At 48.5% G+C, this 20,464-nt stretch overlaps 1 protein-coding gene across 3 annotated transcripts; it reads right to left on the reverse strand.

Moving 5' to 3' along the window:
• Positions 1-1,389: 1,389 nt before the first annotated feature.
• Positions 1,390-16,307, reverse strand: LOC119130177 (potassium voltage-gated channel subfamily KQT member 4). 3 transcript variants are annotated; one of them, XM_037263893.1, is made up of 15 exons: positions 15,968-16,307; positions 10,047-10,137; positions 9,393-9,519; positions 9,143-9,318; positions 8,612-8,734; positions 8,411-8,521; positions 8,240-8,335; positions 8,084-8,172; positions 7,289-7,432; positions 6,781-6,801; positions 4,270-4,502; positions 4,092-4,191; positions 3,244-3,375; positions 3,041-3,179; positions 1,390-2,940 (listed from the first exon to the last, which is right to left on the reverse strand). In XM_037263893.1, the coding sequence occupies exons 1-15, from the start codon at positions 16,285-16,287 to the stop codon at positions 2,734-2,736; spliced, it is 2,109 nt and encodes a 702-aa protein (XP_037119788.1). In that variant the 5' UTR covers positions 16,288-16,307; the 3' UTR covers positions 1,390-2,733. The 3 variants fall into 3 exon arrangements, with proteins under 3 accessions (XP_037119788.1, XP_037119789.1, XP_037119790.1); XM_037263894.1 differs by lacking the exon at positions 6,781-6,801; XM_037263895.1 differs by lacking the exons at positions 6,781-6,801; positions 7,289-7,432.
• Positions 16,308-20,464: the final 4,157 nt, after the last annotated feature.

Genomic DNA, 20,464 nt, shown 5'->3' on the forward strand with positions numbered 1-20,464 from the left:
TTTGGACGCTAGCATCTGTTTGCCTCGTCTTAAGCTGAAAAACACGCGTGTGCCGGCACAAAGACATCCGCGCGGTTTGTTGTTGTTTCGGCCGGCCAAGCAGAGGAATTCCTGCGGGACATCAGGCCATCACGTGACCGAGACCATCACCGTGCCGACCGGGAGAGACTCGGGACAAACAGTTCCCATTTGGCGGAGGAGGTCACAATGTCATGAGTTGGATGGAAAGTGATGCAGTTAGGGCAAGAAATGTTGTTGCTACCAATTATGAATGATGTCCAGCAGAGATTTTTTTTTTTCTATTTGATAAAGCTTGCATGTCGTCATTTTAAAAAACAGGCATGTCTTTGTGTGTTCTCAGGTAAGGAATGCACTAGCATCATCCGTACAAGAAGGCCCTGCCTCCTCCCTCCCTCGCTCGCTCGGGCTCCTGCGGGATTCCCGGAATATTTGAGATACGCTATCAGCGTACGTGTGAGGAAGCAAAGGCAAAATAAACAAAGATTGTGAGCGAGACAACAAAATGAAAGGGATGCTCGAGACGTGATCAAGCATGAAAACGGTTTGAAGGTCAAAGGCAGCGGCACAGCTGAACTGGACATGAACCGTCAATAGTGGCAAAGCCAAGTGCCCGTACACGCAACGCCTGATTAGCTGCGCTCTTACACAAGAAGAGGGAACAAAAACACCTGGAAATCAAAAATCGGCCGCATAGCCAATTTCAGTCGATGACTGTCCGTTCATCATTTGAAGGACACCCGAGAGGGAGGAAAGATGAAACCCCGCCTCAGGGTTCACCAACCTGTGAGGAGCTTCAAATGAAACAACCTCCGCATTCAAGTATGCAATGCGGCCCTGTCGTTGCCGTCCATCCCGGGGATCCTGCCACAGACAATCAAGTTCAGCGACCTCACGCTGATGAGCAAATTTAGACGTGCGTGAGCTGGTCAACTTACCAATTTGATGGCCTTGAGCTGCAACACTCCATGCAAGAGGGACCATTTTTGCCGTTGGTAAACAGTTTAAAGTTGGAATGGTTTGAATCGATCAAGAAATGTAGAAATTATAGGGAAAATAATTTGCATATTTGGAATTTTTGGTGGGAGTTTTTACGATGAAAAGTTCCACAGGTGAACTGAATGTGCTGAATGATTCCAAATGGGAACAATTTTAATCTGTTTGTGATTGTCTGATTGTGGCCTTGAGAATTTGTAGTGAATAGTTGGTAGCATTTTTTATGAGAATGTAAAGTTTTTGAAGCCTTGAAGAGTAGGAATGTGTGTTGAAATTGGAATTGTGAAAAGAAACATTTAGGGAAAACTGTGAATTTGTTGGAAGCGGAAAATGGTAATAAAATACAAAACAATCAAGTTGAAGGTGTTTACAGCATAGATTCTAAAAATCTTTTATTGAAACAAATAAATTAATAAGACGTGAGCTAATTCTACTTTCGGCAGATGCACGACATCATCATCATCATCATCATCAGTGCGGAAATGGGCGACATCGCTGGAAGGTGGAAGACTGTTGTAGCGTAGCTTAGCATCGCTAGTTTAGCATCGCTAGTTTAGCATCGCTAGCTTAGCATCGCTAGCTTAGCATCGCTAGCTTAGCATTTTATTGCTTTAATCGGTGTGATCACTATTGGAAGGACTGTGGAGCTGGAATGTCAAATTGGCGGCAAGTCAGTGATGGTGGTGGCGGGGGGGTGATGTAATGAGCGATCAAACGTGCAGAGAAAGAAAAAAAGAAAAAGAAAGACAGACATGCTAATGTATTTAGGGGGGCAATTGCTCGCTCGCTCTCGCACGCTTTTAGCGCCCTCCAGTGGCCTCAGAGGTAGTTGCGCCATGCGCTGTGTCAGGATTGGTCATCTCCATTTCATGAGGCACACTTGCTTAGACAGTACGAGATCCAATCAAATAAAATATAAAAGCTATGGGTATTGATTGACTCAACTGCGGGTGTGGAACAATACACATTTTTCTCTTAAGTAAATGAAGACAATTAAAAAAAAATACCTGAAATAGTTATCAGGGAGAATTAATTTGCCAAAATCTGGGTTTATGCAAAGTAATGTTTGTTAGCATAAATGCACGTTTTTAATTCATTAATCCACATTCAGTATCAATAAAATCAAATAATCAAGGTCCAATAAGCAAAATATGACAGCGCAGCAACTATACCGTAATTGGTTGTGGCACGGCATTTACGAAGAATTTAGAGTTATTTGATTGGATCCCGATAGTTAACAGTGCAGGGCTACCTTCAACGATCAATTCGACAAGTCACTTGTGCTATCTTCATTTTTTGCCTTTTTTAAATTTCCTTCATATTTACAACAGAATTACGTCCACGTGTGGGTCCTTCGAGAGAAGACGGAGTCGGCGCGACTGAAGGCACGCGTCACCCTAACAAGCACCGCCCTGACAAGCGCATTCGTCTTACCACATGCAACATCGTTCTCGGATGCCACAAATACGCAAACGTGGCTCCAGTGTGCGTGCATGATGCCAAACATGGTCCCATCAGTTCTTTTTTTTAGAGCCTTACATTCATCACAGTATCCTGAAAAGAGGATTTTTGTTTTGCTGCTATTCAGCTGGAGACCTTACCTGTGTGATTCCTGTTCAGTGTACCTTGAGGGACAAGTGAGCGTTGCTCCTCAAGAGGGGTGCACGCCTGGCTCTCAGCCCCCCCCCCTCCCCTCCCCCACCCAAAATAAAGGTCTGGCTAGGATTCCAGGGCGGCGCTGTCGGACTGCGAGAGCGTGTTGGCCGAGGGGAAGAGGTCTCTTTGGTCGGTCGGGCTGTGGTAGTCCGACGTCATCTCGGCATCCAGCAGCAGCGAGGACAGCGCCAGCTGCGAAGACGAGCCTTTCTTCAGGCACGTCGAGTACAAGTTGAGCAAAAGGTCCAGCTTGTTTTCGATGGACTGAATCTGGACAAGGAGCCAAGCAGACCTATGTTGCACCATTCTTCCCCTTGCATACATATCATGACGCGGACAACCTTGAGGAGAGGCATTTGATTTCTTATACCTGTTTCTCCACTTTGACCACGCGTCCCATCATGCTGAGCTCGTCCAGGGAGTCCAGTTCCAGCGGCGTCTTTTCGCCCTTTTCCAGGCGTGCCTTCTTGTCGGCCTGGACGGCGCCTCGCCCGATGATCTGGTCCACCCTGGACGAGAGGGGACGCACATTCCTCAAACTCATCTCCTCCTTTCTTCCTCCTCGCAGCCTACCGCATCTGCAGGCTCTTAATGCGGCCCAGCATGTCCAGGTGTCCCGCCGAGTACTGCTCGATGACGTCTTTGACGTCATATGGACGCAGCGTCTCCTTGAACTTCCTCTTGGCCACCAGGAACTTCAAAATCCTGCCGACACGCAGGCAAAGAGAAACGTTCGTTGGGCGCTTCCTGACACATGACCCCCCCCCCCCCCTCACGCCCCCACCAACTCACGAGTGAACAATAAAAGCCCCGCCGCCGAAGATTAATTAGAGTCTCCAATGACCTTATCGTTCACAAACAGGCTCATCAAAAAGAGCCAAGCGCAGATATTCTGACGATGAAGATGAGACATTTAGCTCATCAGGATTTGCCGCGTCAGCAAGTCGGGAAACGGCTTGAGCCGCCGTCGCAGCATCGCGGCTACTAACGGACACTTCAAGAGAAGACAATAGACCTTCATGGACACGTCTGGCAGGCAAAAAAATAATAATTTGGGGAAGAACTTGAGCTCCTGTGAGTCGACATATTTGCAGCAAATGACAACCCGATCGACCAGATGAAAAAAGAACCTTGCGCCAGTCCGCTTGCTTTTGACTTTCTCAATTTATTTTGCAATTCAGCAAAGGGCTGCTTGCGACTCAAGTGACCAACCCCCCCCCCCCTGCACTCGTCTACCCGCTGACGCTTTGAAATGTAACACACGCTAGAAATGCCGGAAAAATGGACCGTCGGCAAGAAGGGCGGAAGGAACGAAAAAACACATACACAGGATGCACAACTTATTTCAAGGCGAGGCCGGACTAAAATCGGTCAACGGGACCAATGAGTATTGTCTTGGGCGGAGGCTTCTTTTGACTAACCTGACGGCTCGAATGAGCGTCTTGACGGCTGGAATGACCTCGTCCATGGCCACGTCGCAGTAGCCTCTGTCCTCCACGCCGTCCTCACCCGGTACCTCGACTGCATGGGGACGCGTGAAAGCGAGGTGAAGGAAGGAGAGGCGGGGGCACCAGTGGCGCCGGCGACGGATGCACCTACCATCTACGGGGGGGCGGGCCTTGAGCCGCAGCGAGGTGCGGAAGCGAGTGCGGTCATTGAAGCTCCAGCTCTTCTGCACCTTCCCGGGGCTGGCCGCGTCGGGGACGTTCTCCTGGCTGGGCGAGCGCCTCACAGCCGGACCCGGCGCCTGGGGCGACGACGCCTTGCCGCGGATCACCTGCGCCGAGCGGGAGTTGTTCATCCGGATCCTGTCCCGGAAGCCGAGTTTACTGCTGGGGAGCGACAGGGCGAGAAGGAGTTAGCTGGGTTTAGCATGGAGGTGCTCCCCCCCCCCCCCCCCTTTCGGGGTCGCTGGGCCCATGCTGCAAAGAACAGGGTGCAAGGCGGCCGTCACTTCAACCATTTCGACATGTTCGTGTTAATTCGACTGGACTTGAATTTTCAGACTTGTTTCGTTACAGCTCACGATTGTTTTTTTGGTCCCGTTGGGATGGGAACGTCCATGCGTCTAATAAAAGGGATAAAAGTTGGGTTACAAACTGGGAATGCTGGCAAACAAGCAAGAAGCCAAGCACAGAGCACGTCATCCAAAAAGTGTCGCCACGGCAATGGCTGACTGATCTTATATCATGACTCAAGAAAATGCCGTCAAGAATACAAAAAGCCGCTCCCTTAATCCCATGGCGGGAGAGATTAGGCATCCAAATCCACTTCAAAGTGCACACAAGCAAACACACGCACGCTTGCAATAAAAGCGGTGAACAAAAACGCACCGTCGCGACATTCCGAAAGCGCCGTCACGCAGCCCTCCATTAGCGACACGCCTTTTCGCAGAGGCGCGTGTTTTATTGGATGAAACCGCGATACGCTCGCCGGCAATTTTCACCAGTGGGCTGTGAAAGGCAGTGCATGATGATTCAGAACATGGCCACACAAATGCAGGTTCAGCATTAGAAAAAGTCTACACCCCCCCTGATCCAATGCCAGTGTTTGGGGGCAATCTTTCTTTTCTTTTTTACATACAATTAGAGAATGTTAAGTTTGCTCCCGCGTTGGTGTGGGCAAGGGCCTGGTGGAGCTTGAGATGATTTTTGGTGGCAAATGTCCATGCAAAGGGAAACATTAGGGCACTTAAGAGCTTGTAAATAATAAAGAAAGAAAAGTGAGGCATGCTGAATGATTTATACGTCATGCAGGCCGGCTTCCTATTAGACATGCCGGACCGGTCACGCTTGTAAAACAGCACACACACGCGCGGGTTCAGCACATGCGTTTTATACGTTGAAGCTTTCGCTGCTTAATTATTCAAGAGTGGCGGCGGCGAGCCGACACAAAACAAAGTCAGCGCGTTAAAAGATTATTTGTTTGAGTTCCATGTTCACGGACCAGAGATCAGTGTGATTTTGTCTCATCGTGCAAAAGCCTTGTGGATGTGGAAGGGATTGAAATTTGTTTTTCTTCGCTGTAACACTGCATAGATTTGTAAATTGTCGTCAATTTTTTGTTTTATTTTTTATTGAAACTAAAGAATTTAAAAAATATATATTTATATAATTGGATATGTTTTAAATTTACATTTATTAAACCATACTTAAAATATTTATTTTTATTGTAATTGAATGTAAAACCTAAACCATTTAGTAAAAGTTTAAAAAGAAAAAAAATGATTAAAACATACTTAAAATATTTATTTTTATTGGAATTGAATGTAAAAACAATACCATTTAGTAAATTGAATTTTTGGGATAAAATGCTATTTCGATTAGATTAGTGAATTAAATACACATCTTTTTATTTATTAATATAACAATTTCAATCAAGTAATCATGTTTGCTATTTTGTTATTGCGTCTAATCATATACTATAATGTCATACTACAAGTCTTCATCGGTTAGCATTTCCACATTCAGGCCTGATTTTCTCCGCAAATTGAGACTGACAGATCTGGTCCGCCAAAACGGTACAACAGGCAAGGCGCGTGAATGTTAAAGGTCAAAGGTGTATGGGGCACAGGCCGCGCAGATACCTCTGCTTGCGTCCGGCATGAATCCGGAAGAGACCTCGCTTTTTTGCGAGGACTTGACTGGAGGAGGAGACACACATGGCAGAGAGGGTGAGGAGGGTGGGTAGAGGGCTGTGTGGAGGGGAGGGGGTGCAGGTGAAGTGGCAAGTGAGGGACGGGGGGTGGTCTAAATATTCCAAATAGCCTTAAAACTGCCAAATGCACACTGATTGGACACTGCATTGGGCATACCTGCTACTTTTGCAATCTAGTTTAATAATCTATTCTAAAAAGATGTATCTAATGTTTTGTCCAATAACTGCACACCAAACGACAGTTTTTGGCCACTTTTGGACAAGTGTTGAGGGGGGGGGGGTTTCTGGTCATGCGCGACACCTCCAGAGTATATCCATTAACAACAACAATTACTCCAACCCGCCAGCAATATTTGAGGCTATCACACAATCTTCAACCACCGCAAGTTAGGCGAGCAGAACGCTCCAAGGCTCGGCGCACCAAAATGGAGGCTGAGGACATGAAGCACAAACCTGCACGGCGCTTCTGGCCTCCTGAGGACACGACAAGGAGGCAAGCATTTGGGTGGGTGTCATGGTGGTGGCCACAAAGACAACAAAAGGGGAGAAAAGTGAAAAGAGTGAGGTTGATGATGATGAAGAACACAGAGATGGACACAACGCAGCGACACTGCAAAAACTCAACCAATACTTATCATTTCAAATTGAATTCTTTGTTTTGCCACTTTTTGCAGCACACAAGTTGCAAAAAGTGGCCTTGTGAAGACATGACTTATCTGGCAATCGATAATTTGGAGTAACAAGTCATAACTCTGCCCGATTTCTTTTGGCAGCCAATTATGCTTTAATTCCTCATTTGATTCCTTTTTTTGATTTTTTTTTTAAGCTCGTTTTTTGCAGCATCGAGTCAACACAGTTAGTGCGTTACATCGCCGTTAGACGCACAGCAACACAAGCTCGGGTGTGTACGTGTGCGAGTGTGTGTTTCCCTGTCACATGGGCAACGGTGCGAGGTGCGTACCTGTCCCCCGACATATAGGGGGCGCTGTAGGGCCGCAGCCCTGACAGCTGCGTGTGATGGAAGTTGGCGCTGTATGGCGGCGGCGGCGCCTTCTTGCTGGCGTTCCGCTGCCGCTGGAGGTGACTGTACAGTAGCGTCAGTTCTCTGACGGCCACGTGCACAAATAAACATAAAACATGACAAATTCAACATAATGACAAACAAACTAAAAACAAAAACAACGACAGGGAATGCAGAAGGCAAAATCAAAAGAGGCCACAATCAGGCTCAAAGGAAGATGCACAACAGAGAAGACACCTACAGTGGAACCACAAGACACGCCAATTGCGCAATACGTAAACATTGACAAAAAGTCACGTTAACAATTCTAAATTCAAAATTTGGAATTCACACGGTGGTGACCCAACATCTTAAGCTAAAGCCTAATTTTTGTTTTTTTGCATCTTGGTGGTTGCACTGCATACATATTTGCCGTGTTTCTCTGCGCTCACTCTCTTTTTCAGCAAATTAATGAAATTAATGGCAAGGGGGGGGACAGAATGTCAGAAAGTAAATCAAACTGAATCAAATATGGGAGATAATTCACCGTTATGAGGAAGATCATTAAAAGCAGGAGTCAGTTGGGGGGGATGGACTGTGTATGTGCACTACAGTGTGCGTGTGCGTGTGTGTGTGTGTGTGTGTGTGCGCATGTGTCTGCATGAGCGCGGCAGCTAACGCTACAACACGTGCACGTCCGAAACACGCGAGCGAGCGGTGGCGAGCCGGCCGGCCGGGCCGAGCGGCGCGCGTTACCTGAAGGAAGGTAGCATGCTGTCGTAGAAGTACCAGGTGGCTGTCAGGTACGAGTGCTTGGCGTCGGTCGAGTACAGACGCCACGCCGCCTGCATGGGCGTCATACATGGGTTTACACGCCGAGTCCTGCCCACGTCACGCTTTTGCAGCTGTTACCTGGATGAGGTTCGCGGCTGGCATGCGGCGCTTCTCAAAGTGCTTCTGGCGGTGCTCCTCCTGAACTTTCAAGGCAAAGCCCGAGCCCAGAATTCCCTAAAAAAAAAAAAAGTAAAACATGAATAAATAAGAGCGAGGGGTAGAGGGCAAATAATCATCCTCATGACTGACAGCGGGTAGGGCAAAGAAGGAGACGCCCAGGAGAGCAAAGCCGGCCGCCAGCAGACGACCCTGCCATGTGCGGGGGATCTTGTCGCCGTAACCGATGGTGGTCAATGTGATCTACGTGACAAACACAAACATGCATAGCAAGTCCATATTTTACCATTTTTGAACTCTTGACTTCCTCCAAAAGCCGGCCGCACTACTCACAATGCCCCACCAGAGGGAGTCTGCGTAGTTGCTGAAGTCGGTGTTGTCCTTCTCGGCCTGGTAGACCAGGAAGGAGGCGAAGATGAGCACCAGGAAGCCAATGTACCACGCCGTGAACAGCTCCTGCCGGATCGAGCCATGCACGCAAAGTCAGCGCATGCCGCCATCCATCCATCCATCATCGGCGTTGGAACGCCGCGCTCATCATTTTCCGACACGCCTTTATCCTCATCAGCACAAACGCCGGTCGCCAAACGAGCCTTCCGCTGGACTTTAGCCTCGGTAACAACGGAAGGGCCGCCCGTGGCTTATTCTTCAGCTTTCATCCCATTAAGTGGCCATTAGGAAGCTCGGAGAATGCCGTAATCGTTACCGTCAGCGTTCGCGATCCCGATTACTCCTGTCAAAATCTTGAGTGCGCTCGCTTAATGTTAATGCTAACGCTAACGCCGGCGCCCTTTTTCATGGAGATGCCAATTGCCGGTGTTTACACGGCGTCATCACCATGGCCCCGGTATCACAAGTGGTCACCTTGCTGTGAGCGTAGACGACAGATCCCAGCAGCTTCCAGGTGCCCCCCCGCCGGTCCATGCGCACCATGCGCAGGATCTGCAGGAAGCGCATGCTACGCAGCGCCGACGTGGCGAAGATGTTGCCCTGCGTGCCTGCCGCAATCACCGCCAGCGACGCCACAAACACGATGAAGTCTGCCAAACAGAAGAAGACATCAAAAGGGCAACCCAAAGAGGGGCCTGGAAGATTCCGCCGCCGGCTGACCCACCGATGACGCAGAAGGGCTTGCGGGCGAAGCGCAGCCGGCCCTGCCAGCCGCGATATCGGCAACAGCAACCCGCCGCCCAGATCCTGATGAAGTACTCCAGGCCAAACACCACGATCATCACAAACTCCTGCCAAACAAGACAGCCTGGCAAAGTCAGCATGCACACTGGCTCGGCCCAAAATACAACCAGTAGACAAGAAAGTGGGGAGCGCGGCAAACGCGAGAGGTGGCCGGGCGGGCAAGGGTCGCCGGAGGGGAGGCCGCTTGCCATCAAGAGCTCGAATCATGGCAGCGAAGATTATTATGGGATAGCGATTAGGATTAGCGGATGGGCTCTGCCGTTTCCTGCTCGCTCAACAGCACCTGAATCCCCCGCGCTGCTTAGTCGGCGCTCTGCAAACAATGACCACGCTACACAATGTGTGTGTGTGTGTGTGTGTGTGCGCACGTGTGCGTGTGTTCACACACCTTCTTTAAGGTGAACTTCAAGCGCTTTTCAAGCACTTTCAGATGTTAAGCTTTTAATCTTGCAACTGCGCTCAATCACGAGTTCTACACCATTAAACATAAAACATATTTTTTCAAGTGCGAGAGGAAACCCGTGTGTGTGCGTGCGTGCGTGCGTGCGTGTGTGTGTCTGGGCACGGGTGTTACCAGTATGAAAAGGCCCTGGTTGGCGACCCTTTGGTGTTCGGGGATGGTGGAGAAGACTGACAGCACCAAGCAGCTGAAAACCAGCAGAAAACTGAAACACACAAGACACCCACAGCATTTTTGTCATCATCGTCATCATCGTCAACACCGTCGTCGGTGTTCAAAGTGCTTGAATGAAGTAGTGGCCACTTCAGGTGGAGACTAAAACAGGGCATAAATTTTGCTTCCATTACGCGGTCTACTTGGCGGCTCGCTGGCGTTAGCGTAAACAACGAGACAGCAGCTGAGAGCTTTTTGTTTTTCATCCCGACACTTTTTTATCCCTCGGATGAAGTTTGCAGGAAGGTCGCTGCCGGAGTGGAAAGTTTGCGTTCCAGCCAGCTGGCAGCAGCAAACGCAAGCAAAGTACGAGCGCACAGAACAGCACCGCAAAAAACACACACCAAAAATAAAAATAAAAAATAAATGACGGGTTATTTTGGAGCTTGTTTGTTTATTTGTTTATCATCTTGCGTTCTGCTCTGATTTGATCTGCACAATGTCGACTTTGCAAAGCAACGTGAAGGCCGTGAGTTTTGACAACAAAGCTTTGCAAATGCAATTTGGCTACCTGATTGCTTGATGGATACCACGCCGGCGAGGAAGGGGGCGAGGCGGCTTTTATCGTCATTTTGCCGCCGCTCTCACGTTACCCCGTGAAAATTTCCCAGAGACATTAACAAGCACGCCACGACGGCGTGCGCGCCAATTTGATTCAATTAAGTGTGAATGATGAGGAAGAACCGCGGCCTGCATACATGTGTGCGTGCGTGAAAGGGGATTGCAGGACGGGATGCCAAACAACAACGCTACTGCACATTTGCGTCAAATCAAGGTGACTTTCCAAACTGCACAAAAAACAAAAGCAAAAGGAAAAATTACCACACTAACAAAAAATATGAGACGTTAAGTGCTTTTTTCCAAAAGTGCTGAGTAAGCAAGTGCTGGAGCACCCCCCTTCGTCTCCCAGGAAGATGGAGAGGAAGTAGGAGGAGGAGGTGAAAGGGTGGTGCTGTGTTTGTTAGCTGACGTGACTTCAAAAAAAAAGGTTTTCCTGGGAGCTCCCATGAACGGCAATTAATGATTTATTTGCAGGAGAACGCACAACATGGGCGTTTGGCATCGCGGCGTGGTCAACACATGCTACATGCTAACAGACAGCCAATTAGTTCGCGGGGGTGTGGAAAGGCACGGAAACAAAATGGCAGTCCGCCAGACAAGTTTACGCCGTGGGTGGGAGGGGCTTCTGTTGAGTGGAAACTACGTGAAAGGGGCTTCGCAGAAGCACCACTAACTGCAGAAACCTTTGTGCGTTAAAAAGGCCGTCGCTGTTGTTTTGGTGCCGTCAGATGTTGCGCGATGGTGCCGGTTAAAATGTCAGCGGCGGGCAGTCCCCCCGGTAATTGGCCGCCTGCCGCGAACAATACGGCGGATAAATGTCAGGGACACTTTCAGCTTTGTCGCCAACATTCGTATGACAGCTTGCGTGTGTGAGGAAGCGTTTCATTGCGAGCTCACGCAGCTCTCCAACTGCTGCAAACAAAGCTTCTTTTGCACACATGCTGCAAAATGGAGGAGCTCATTCAAGGCCATGCGCGTAGGCCAAGAGGTCACGGCGGGTCACAGTGCTGTTAGCTTTAGCATCAGAGCTAATGTTGCAGACAAAAACATCAACTCTATCTTTTATCCTTGAAATGATTTCAATCTTTGTGCTTTTTAACGAGGAATTATTGTCTGACGGCAGCTGAAACGGAAACGATGATTGCGTCCTTGTGCAAATCGGGCATTTTTTAGCGTGCTTAATTATGACTGGTCGTTAACATTTTCTCTTGACACGTTGCAGGATGAACGCACACACACACACATACACACATACACACACACACACGTGCACGCACACACACGCACACACGGCCCCCACACACACGCACACACACATACTCAAACACATGCAGAAAGACACTCTCATTCTCACACACTCAAACGCACTCTCACTCACAGAGACACACTTCCAATCACACACACACACACCCACACAGATAGACAGACAGACACGCATGCAGCAGGCAGGCCTTATAAATCCCGTCCCGGTGCGTTGTGATTGTGTTTGAGGCCGGTCGTCATGGTGCCGCTTCCTGGCGTGTTTACAGTGAGCGCCACCATAAATTAAGACCATCTCAACAACACTTAAGCACGTGGGCGCAAAAGCGGCCCAGGCGCCTGGACCGAGGCCTTTGCCTTCGCAGGACGCGCAAACGTCTCTAAAAGGCCAGCAAGACGGACGCCGCCTCTTGATGGAAGCTGATGGGAAAAAAAAAACGCACGCACGCACGTGCTCTAATGGAGGTTCTCGTGAGCGTGTGTGACAAAGATGCTGACACGGGAATACAGCACAGCTCGCTTTTCACGGCAATGTCAACTAATACGAGCGCATACGCGGGGCTGCGTGTGGTTCGTGTCATCCTGTGAGCAGAGCAGTAGGAACAACAACAAACACGGCAGCAGCACGTTGAAGACCTCCGCTGAGGCTTAAGATCACTAAACGGGTCACAAAGGCCATCTTGCGCTTGGGCCTGTCGCTGCAACTGGATTGTCACATCATCCAGCTGCAGACACGACACTTAAGCTGTGCCGCCTAAACGGGTCTGAAGTGGCACAGGTGGCGAACGACTCATCGCTCGCGTAAACAATCCAGTCACCGTTCCTCGTCAAAATGTTTCGTCTGTTCCCGGCTTGTCACTGTCGCGGCTTTAGCAATGACGTGGGTGGTGGGGGGGCTGATTTAAAGCCGTGTGAGAACCAAAACACGGGCAGTGGTAAGGGGGACAGAACTCCCACAACGGCTGAGAGCTGTCGGATCGAGAAAGAGCTTGGGGAATGCTGATCATCCGAGCCAGAACTGCCACCTCCTTTTTAAATCTTGGACTTGCAAGTATTAGGCACCTCGCCTTGCGGGAGGGTCGAGGTCTCTCCTAGACACGTTTTAGCCCTGAAAGGAGAAATGAAGGCAGAAGACGCGCGGGGGCGGAGCATGCCGACACGTCAACAGCGCGGCTACTCGGCAATGTTGGCGTCCCCGGAAAACTTTACTCCTATTTCACGTAGCCATTCATCAGCCGGCGGAAGATCCCTTCGTGACCGCCTTTAATCCCGGTGGACGACGGACTCGACGGGTGCGGGGACATGTATTTTTTTAGGCGGGGGGGGGGGGTCTGTTTTACTTGGCACAGAGTTAAAACCAGCGCGAGACGGCGAGGTAGCATGGGAGGGAGAACGGCTGGTCAATTAGAGTGGGAAGCCCGGCTAATGAGAGATCCAGGAAGAGCCAGCCAGCAAGCAGCTAAAGGCACGGGGCTCATAAAGGATCGTTAATGGAGCAGAATTTACACCGGCCGCAGACTTCAACACATCAAATTAAAATATGGCCACTTAAAAATGCATAAAAGCACAAAATTAAACCAAAAAAAAGTCTTTTCGAGACATCATCATCCTGCCTGTGAATTTGTATTTTTTTTATAACCTTACTCCTATTTTATTTAATACTAGATTTCTATGTTTGCTATTACTATTACTATTTGTTTACTCATTTATTAGTTGATTTGTGGTTATTTATATGATTTTACGAGCACGTTTCTGCAACAAAAAGGGAACGCATCCTTTCCTATTTGTGCCCGCCAGCAACATTTAGAATGTTTTTGCACGCCGCCGCAGTTGCGAGTCAGTGTGCACGGAGGCTTCTGTTGAGACTTTCTCCCAGTTCATCTATAAATACGGCGACTTTGGCCTCAAGCTTTCCTAAACACACACACGGTAGCTGGAGGGAGCGTAGGCCATAAAAGGTGACAGGGGATGTTTTCCAAAGACTGACAGCGACTTACTTTGCGCGATTGCAATGGAGGAGACGTTAACTATCATCCGGTAGTTTTTCAACAACTAGACGACACGATCACGCCGAGAACCAGGAACAAACCGTCGCACGTGTTAACACGGCGCCGAGGTAGAAAGTCGCTATAAAAATTAATAAGAGTTGAACTGCGTAACTCGCCCCAATCAATAATTCATGGTCACTCTATTTACGCCTGTCAATCAATCACTTATCAATCACAAGATCACGGCTGGCATCTCATCCACAGGAGCACTTTTTTGTTTAGTTGGGACGGATTTAGCATGAAGTCTCAAGGAACGAGGCGGGCAGAGCGATGGGTTCATGTGACGCGCTATATGCGGCCCTGGGTGAAGGGTCAAAGGTGAAGGCAAACATTGACCATCCTTCAAGAGAACCTCGTGTCTTCCTGATATTTGGGGCCATTCAACTTGCATAAAAAGTCTGCACACCCATTGTTCATGAAACAAATGAAATCATGTCAAACATTTTTTTAGCATGATTATGGCTGATAAATTTTAAAAGTCAATTAAAAAGCTGACCAGAACACCTAAAGTTTAGTTGGAGGGTATCCTGCAGTTGATTGATTTAAAAAGGAGGGGTGTGTAGACTTTTTATAGCCAGCGTACCATAAGACTGGGCCGAAATGTCGGAAACACTTTTTAAGTGGACTTCAAGTGATCTCTTCAAATAAACGTGCCGATTTTACTGCCACTCAAGTGGAGCAACACAACCCGACACGTGTAGACGGATTTGGGAAAATCATAGTGTGGTTTAGCAGATGGCATTCTGATTGGATGTTTGGAACCATTTTTTTTTTTTACCGTTTTTAATTGCTTGAATTTTATATCCATTGTCGTGCAACCATCGTTGTGTTGAAAAACAAAGCCCAGCTCATCGTTTTGGAATTTAGAACTGCTGAGCTCTAATTGGCACAGTAGATGCCATGACATCACCGCTGATCATGTTGCATTTGCCAATGTTTCCCAAATCAACAGTTTAGACAAAATTAGTTCCTAGACGCCTCACTGCAAATGGATGGCTGAAGATAGCGCTGCACTCCTCCACAGTAAAAATTCAATTAGCAAAGCTCAAAGCCGCTTTAACCGGGCTTTGCTATGAACCTCCCCCGCCCAACTTGTGGTTCTGACCCAACATAATAGGACTCAATATGCGCTTCCCCGGCATGTGAAACCGGATCCCGGCGGGCTCGCAAAAAACAAAGTCTGGGATTTCCCTGAGTGGTGGCATCAGCGCGGCAGCGGCAGCTGCTCGCGGCATTCGCGGGCGGCATACGGGTACATGCATGTCATGTGCCATGGACAACTGTTGCCCCGGCCTGACAAAGACAAAGCAACGCTAGCTGACACACTTTACAAATAATTGGCGAGTGAACTTTGACTTTCGCCGGGCGCTTGATGGCTATGCTGACGCAGCGTTTTTCATTTGACAAGGACATTAAAAAGACGACTTCATCGTGCTCATGCTGAGCAATGTCCTGACTTTGTGAATGTCAACAATGACCATGTAGGCTACGAAGGCCAATTGGATTTTCTGGGGTCAAATTCAATCTTTGGCTTCTGGTTGGATTGAAAACTTTGCCTCTAACTATGGAAAGGGTTTGGTTTTAAGTGGCCTCCCATCATAGCTTCACACCAAAACAATTAAAGGACAAAATCTGCGTCTTGACCAGTGGACAAAATTGCAACCTGACGTGCGTTCGTACTTTTGCGAACCCAAAGAAAGGTTTCTATGCTATGTTGTGAGAGGCTGCATGATTTCTTAGCCTCATCAATTCTATCGGAATGGATTGATTTTAATGTCTCAAATTTCCCCACGTGACTTCATAGTGGTGTTTGAAGAGCGGAGATCCTGCGGAGATGACGCATGGCTGGGATGCTGCCGGCGTAATTGGAAGAAACGTCAAACTGCACGTGATTGGACTTTTTTTTTTTTTTCTCCTCGCTTCTTAAGTGTGTAAAAAGGAGACTATACTCACATGAAGACGTGGTAGATGAAGGCCCATCCCCGTGGTCGTTCCAGAATGTTATACAAGTAGTTTTGCAGCTTGCGGAAGCGCTTGCTGGTCTGGGACGCGCTGGCCCGGGGCCCCGGGGGTCCGGGCAACGGCGTACCCAGCAGCCCAGTGCGGTGCGACGGCAAGCTGCGCTCTGGGGTGGATGGCTCGCTGCGCTCCGTGTGCACGGCGGTGAGCGCCACGAACTCGACGCGTCGCTCGTCACCGGCGCCCGGTGGCGGCGATGATGGCGGCGGCGCCAGCATTCGGACGCCGCCGTTGTTGGACGGGCTCTCCAACATCAACGTCTCAGGGGCGCAAAGTTGGGCTCCATCCGAGAACACTCCGCACCCAAAACACAAAAGCACGCGTGGAGGTTTGTTTTTGTTCCCTTGCTTGAACGACTTGAGTCAAGTTACAGTCGCCAAGGGAAGCGTCCGGACACGCGTGGCGCGACCTGCAGACTTCATGATGCCTGCTTGCTTGCTGGTTTGGAGATAGTGGCGCGCGCTTCCGTCCACTTTGAGCGAGTCCAGACCAGGTGGAGAAGGGAGGGTTGCGCGCACGTCAGCCTATCGTCGCTCCGCCTGCCCGGTGGAGTGCGCGCGTCGTTATGCACTCGCACCAAAGTCAGTAAAAGAAACTACGACTCAATTTGAGTCATTAAAATAAGATTAAGAAATTAAGTGAATGCACCTTAATAACAAATTTCTAATATTTCCGTTTACGGTTTCATCCATCCATCCATTTTCTATACCGCTTTTTTTTTGCGGGCTCTGGTGCTGGGGATTGTGTGCGTGTGTGCGCGTGTGTGCGCGCGCGTGCGTGCGTGTACGTGTGAGGGGAAAGGGGTACTTTCAACATGCAACGACCTTGTTACTTCACACGCGGCAGATGTCGTGCATGCTTTTTAAGTGTGGAGAAGGCGGGGGGGGGGGGGGGCTTGGGGGTCAGTTTTATCAATGTCAAGGGGAGCAGACCTTCACACACTGAAGTTTTCAAGGATGCCTCAAAGAAACGAAATGGTTTCTTCCAAAGAAAATGTCAGACTTTCGCTGTTGTCTGTGGCTTCTTGAAACTACTTTTAGTTAACAGCTGCTCTTGATTGTGCTACTGGGCCAAACCAAAATGGCTGAACTTCTGTGCGTTTTTTTTTTTTTTTTTTTAGTATATGGCCTTTTGAGATTTTGTGGGTCTATCCATGTCAATCAAATTTCAGGTACTTAACTTAAACTGGCTTTGAACACCAATATCACCATTGACTAATCATAGATCGTAAATTATCAGTGGAGCAACTTATCTCATGCACTTTACGATGTGCGCAGAGTGCCAAGCAGCGGCTTCTATTCTAATCTGAGGAACATTTCCTTCACCTTTGCTCTGCAGAAAGTCATTGTGAGCGGAGGGGGCGTCGCAGAAGCAACAGAAACAGGTGCTGTGTGCCTGGCTTGGGAGTGCTGGTGGTGGTGGGGCACAGAGTACAACAACAGCCTCCTCGCAAGACCTAAATGCACACCCGGGCGCCATCGAGATCACCTGTCAAGTGGGAATGCATGGCCCTGCCCCCCAGCCTTTGTCATCTGACCACCAAAAGGTGACATGGACAAAGGCCACGCCGCAGATCCTGCAATCTAACAGCACAATAAAAGCTGTTTTTATGAGGCGTTCCAGAGCAACGCCAATGTTAACGGCAGGTCCGGCACCTACGTCGACTGAGCCGACGTGTGAGAATGCGGCTGGAATGCCTCACGAGTCACAAATCCGGATTTAAAATCTTGCCAGGGTTGGCTCGTGGCGTGGAGTTTGATGTGGCTAATCTCTCAAAAATGGCTTTCACTTCTGCCCTTTGAACTGAATACAAATGCCACACAAACACCAACAAAAACATGTTTTCATGAGGATAAACAAGACTCTTCAGGATTATAACCCAGCAAAGATTTAGGCATATGTGCATCATGACTTCAGTGGGCATCTGGTGTGCACTCTTTGGCCACCAGGGGGTAGTACAACACACACAGACATACTGTACTACACGAGGCTTGATGCAACACAGAAGACCAGTGAAACTAAGCCGCAGTTGCAGTGATGATCTTTTTTTTGGGATAAAGCTTAGAAGCAGAGGGACTTTGAACATTTTAAGTCATAAAAATAAATACTAGTAATAAAAACAACCACTGTTTTTTTGTTTGCAAAATAAAACTGAAACCAAGTGGTAACCAAGAGTCAACACAAACCCACCTAGTGCATGACAAGCCTCCTTCTGTTGCCCCCCCTCCGCCCCCCACAACAGCAACAACAGTACCGGCTTCCAGCCTTCGGCCCCACGGGACCCGATGGGGGCGGCTCCCTGACAACCCCCGACAGCTGAGTGGGCTCAGCCCGCAAGCTCTGGCGCTGTAAGAAGAGCACTGATTGAATAGGGCACGCCTTTCAATCCACATCATCAACAACGTCTTGTACCGGAGTGGAATAACAGTCGGGGATCACCCAGAATGAGGGTGGGGGTGCTTGGGGCGGCCCGGACACCCTCTGCCACGCTGTTCTTTTTCCACTCCAGTCTGGGAGCCACTCAGGGAGAGGAACTGGGAAAAGGGTCTACAGGGATTGCAAACTACTCCAGTCAGCAAATGTGCACATTACAGTTGGACCACTGCACCTCCCCCACCCACACCGACTTTTTTTTTCCCCCCACCGCTTAATGGCCTTCTCGGCCCTGGAGTGGCCCTTATTTTATCACTTTCCTTGAAGTTCTGCTCTTTGGTGTGTCTGGAGAAGCTCATGTGGAGCGTTGACACAACACAGTGGCCTAGCATTAGCATCGTGGGGGATGCCTGTCTAAACGGGCTATGGAAGGAATTCAAACAAAAGGATGGAATGAAATGGGAGAACGAATATGAGTAGGAAATTGGACATTGCTGTAATGACTTTTTTACATTTCGCTCTGAGCTTCATCTTTTTCATTCCACCAATTCACATTTGATCACTCAGACAAACTCGACAATATCATTTGACCTTGGAGTAAAGGTTCTGTACGTTCCTTACAATTTCCTGTCATCTGACCGCAATCTAAAAAATGAATTATTAATCCGCGATTGATCTTTTAATGTTCTCATTGATCAAGTAAACGCCCAGGCCTCTAATGCACATGCAGGTGTGGCGGCGCAAAGGCCAGAGAAGCCAAAGCAGGAAGTTAGAGGGGAGACGACATTTTTGGGACTCAGAGGCGCAATTCAAGCACCAGTCAAAGGCTTCTTTGTGACTTGCCCTTGCTTTTGCAGCCACTCAATTGGGATGTTTAGCAGACACGACGTCACACTGCGGTGGTGCCAGTGGCCCAACGACGCAGTGCCGCGACAATGGAGCCACCAACTGTGACATCAAAACATGACACCACGGGAAATGCAGCGGCGGGCAAAATTGCGCAACACTCGAGTCGTCGGTGGCGTCAAGTCTAATTTTAGCTGATGTGGACCACAACCGTTTAGATTGAGGTGAAGAAAGAAGAGGGAGGGCAAAGTTACCTAAGCCACCCGATAAGTTTTACAGTCAAATGACGGAGTTATTTTGGACATTACGCTATGCTGTCACTAAGCGTTGATAAATATTGATTATCATTTTATGGCAGCATGTGAGCGATATTGTGTACAAATTGCTGCAATCAATGAGCAGATAACAGCAACCTCTTCAATAAGTTAAACATGCACTCTACTTTGAATACTCACTGACCAAAATATTAGGTACACCTTATTTTGTACCTATGGAGTTTAATACAAATGAATGTAATAGGTGTGATGAATATAATTGGTGAAAATATTTCAATGCAATTATTTCATTTTTAATAATTAATTAAATTGGCAATATAATAGAAGAGTGTCAGTATAGACAGCCAAAAGAATTCAGTCATATTTAATTATGCATAAAAATAAATAAATAAATTCAATAAATTAAATTTTAAAAAAAGGCTGCACGTGAAAAACAAGATCTCAGGGGCTAAACCATCATTGTTGGGCAAGTGAATGATTAGCTGCCAACCGGTCACACGATCCAGAATCGGCCTGGGGGGGGGTCGCACACCATTCCAGCCGCTGACTTGATGTGAGCGCCGAAGCCGGCCAAGACAAACACGAGCAGACAATCCCCCTCGCGCTGGATTTAAGCCACCCGACATTCTCGCCCCGCTCATTAATGCCGTTATTGTTGGCCCATTAAGCCGCCATTAGCCGCCTGTGCCGACTACCGTTTTGCACGGCGAGGTGCGAACAAGATAGTCATCCGTGGTTGTGCACGCTGCCTATCAGCTACAACGTAATTAGCCTTTCAAAGGCGCCGCCAGATAACCCGTGACTCCTGTTGTTGCGTCAGGAGTCAGGGCTACTTTGGGGGGGGGGGGGTCGGCTTTGGCATTAGGCAAACTCAGGCCATTGATTCAATTATATTCATAAACGGATGAAGACTGTAATCAAATTATTCGATGAATCA

The sequence above is a fragment of the Syngnathus acus genome, chromosome 11 (genome assembly GCF_901709675.1).
Source record: "Syngnathus acus chromosome 11, fSynAcu1.2, whole genome shotgun sequence".
In the NCBI taxonomy this organism is placed as follows: domain Eukaryota; kingdom Metazoa; phylum Chordata; class Actinopteri; order Syngnathiformes; family Syngnathidae; genus Syngnathus; species Syngnathus acus.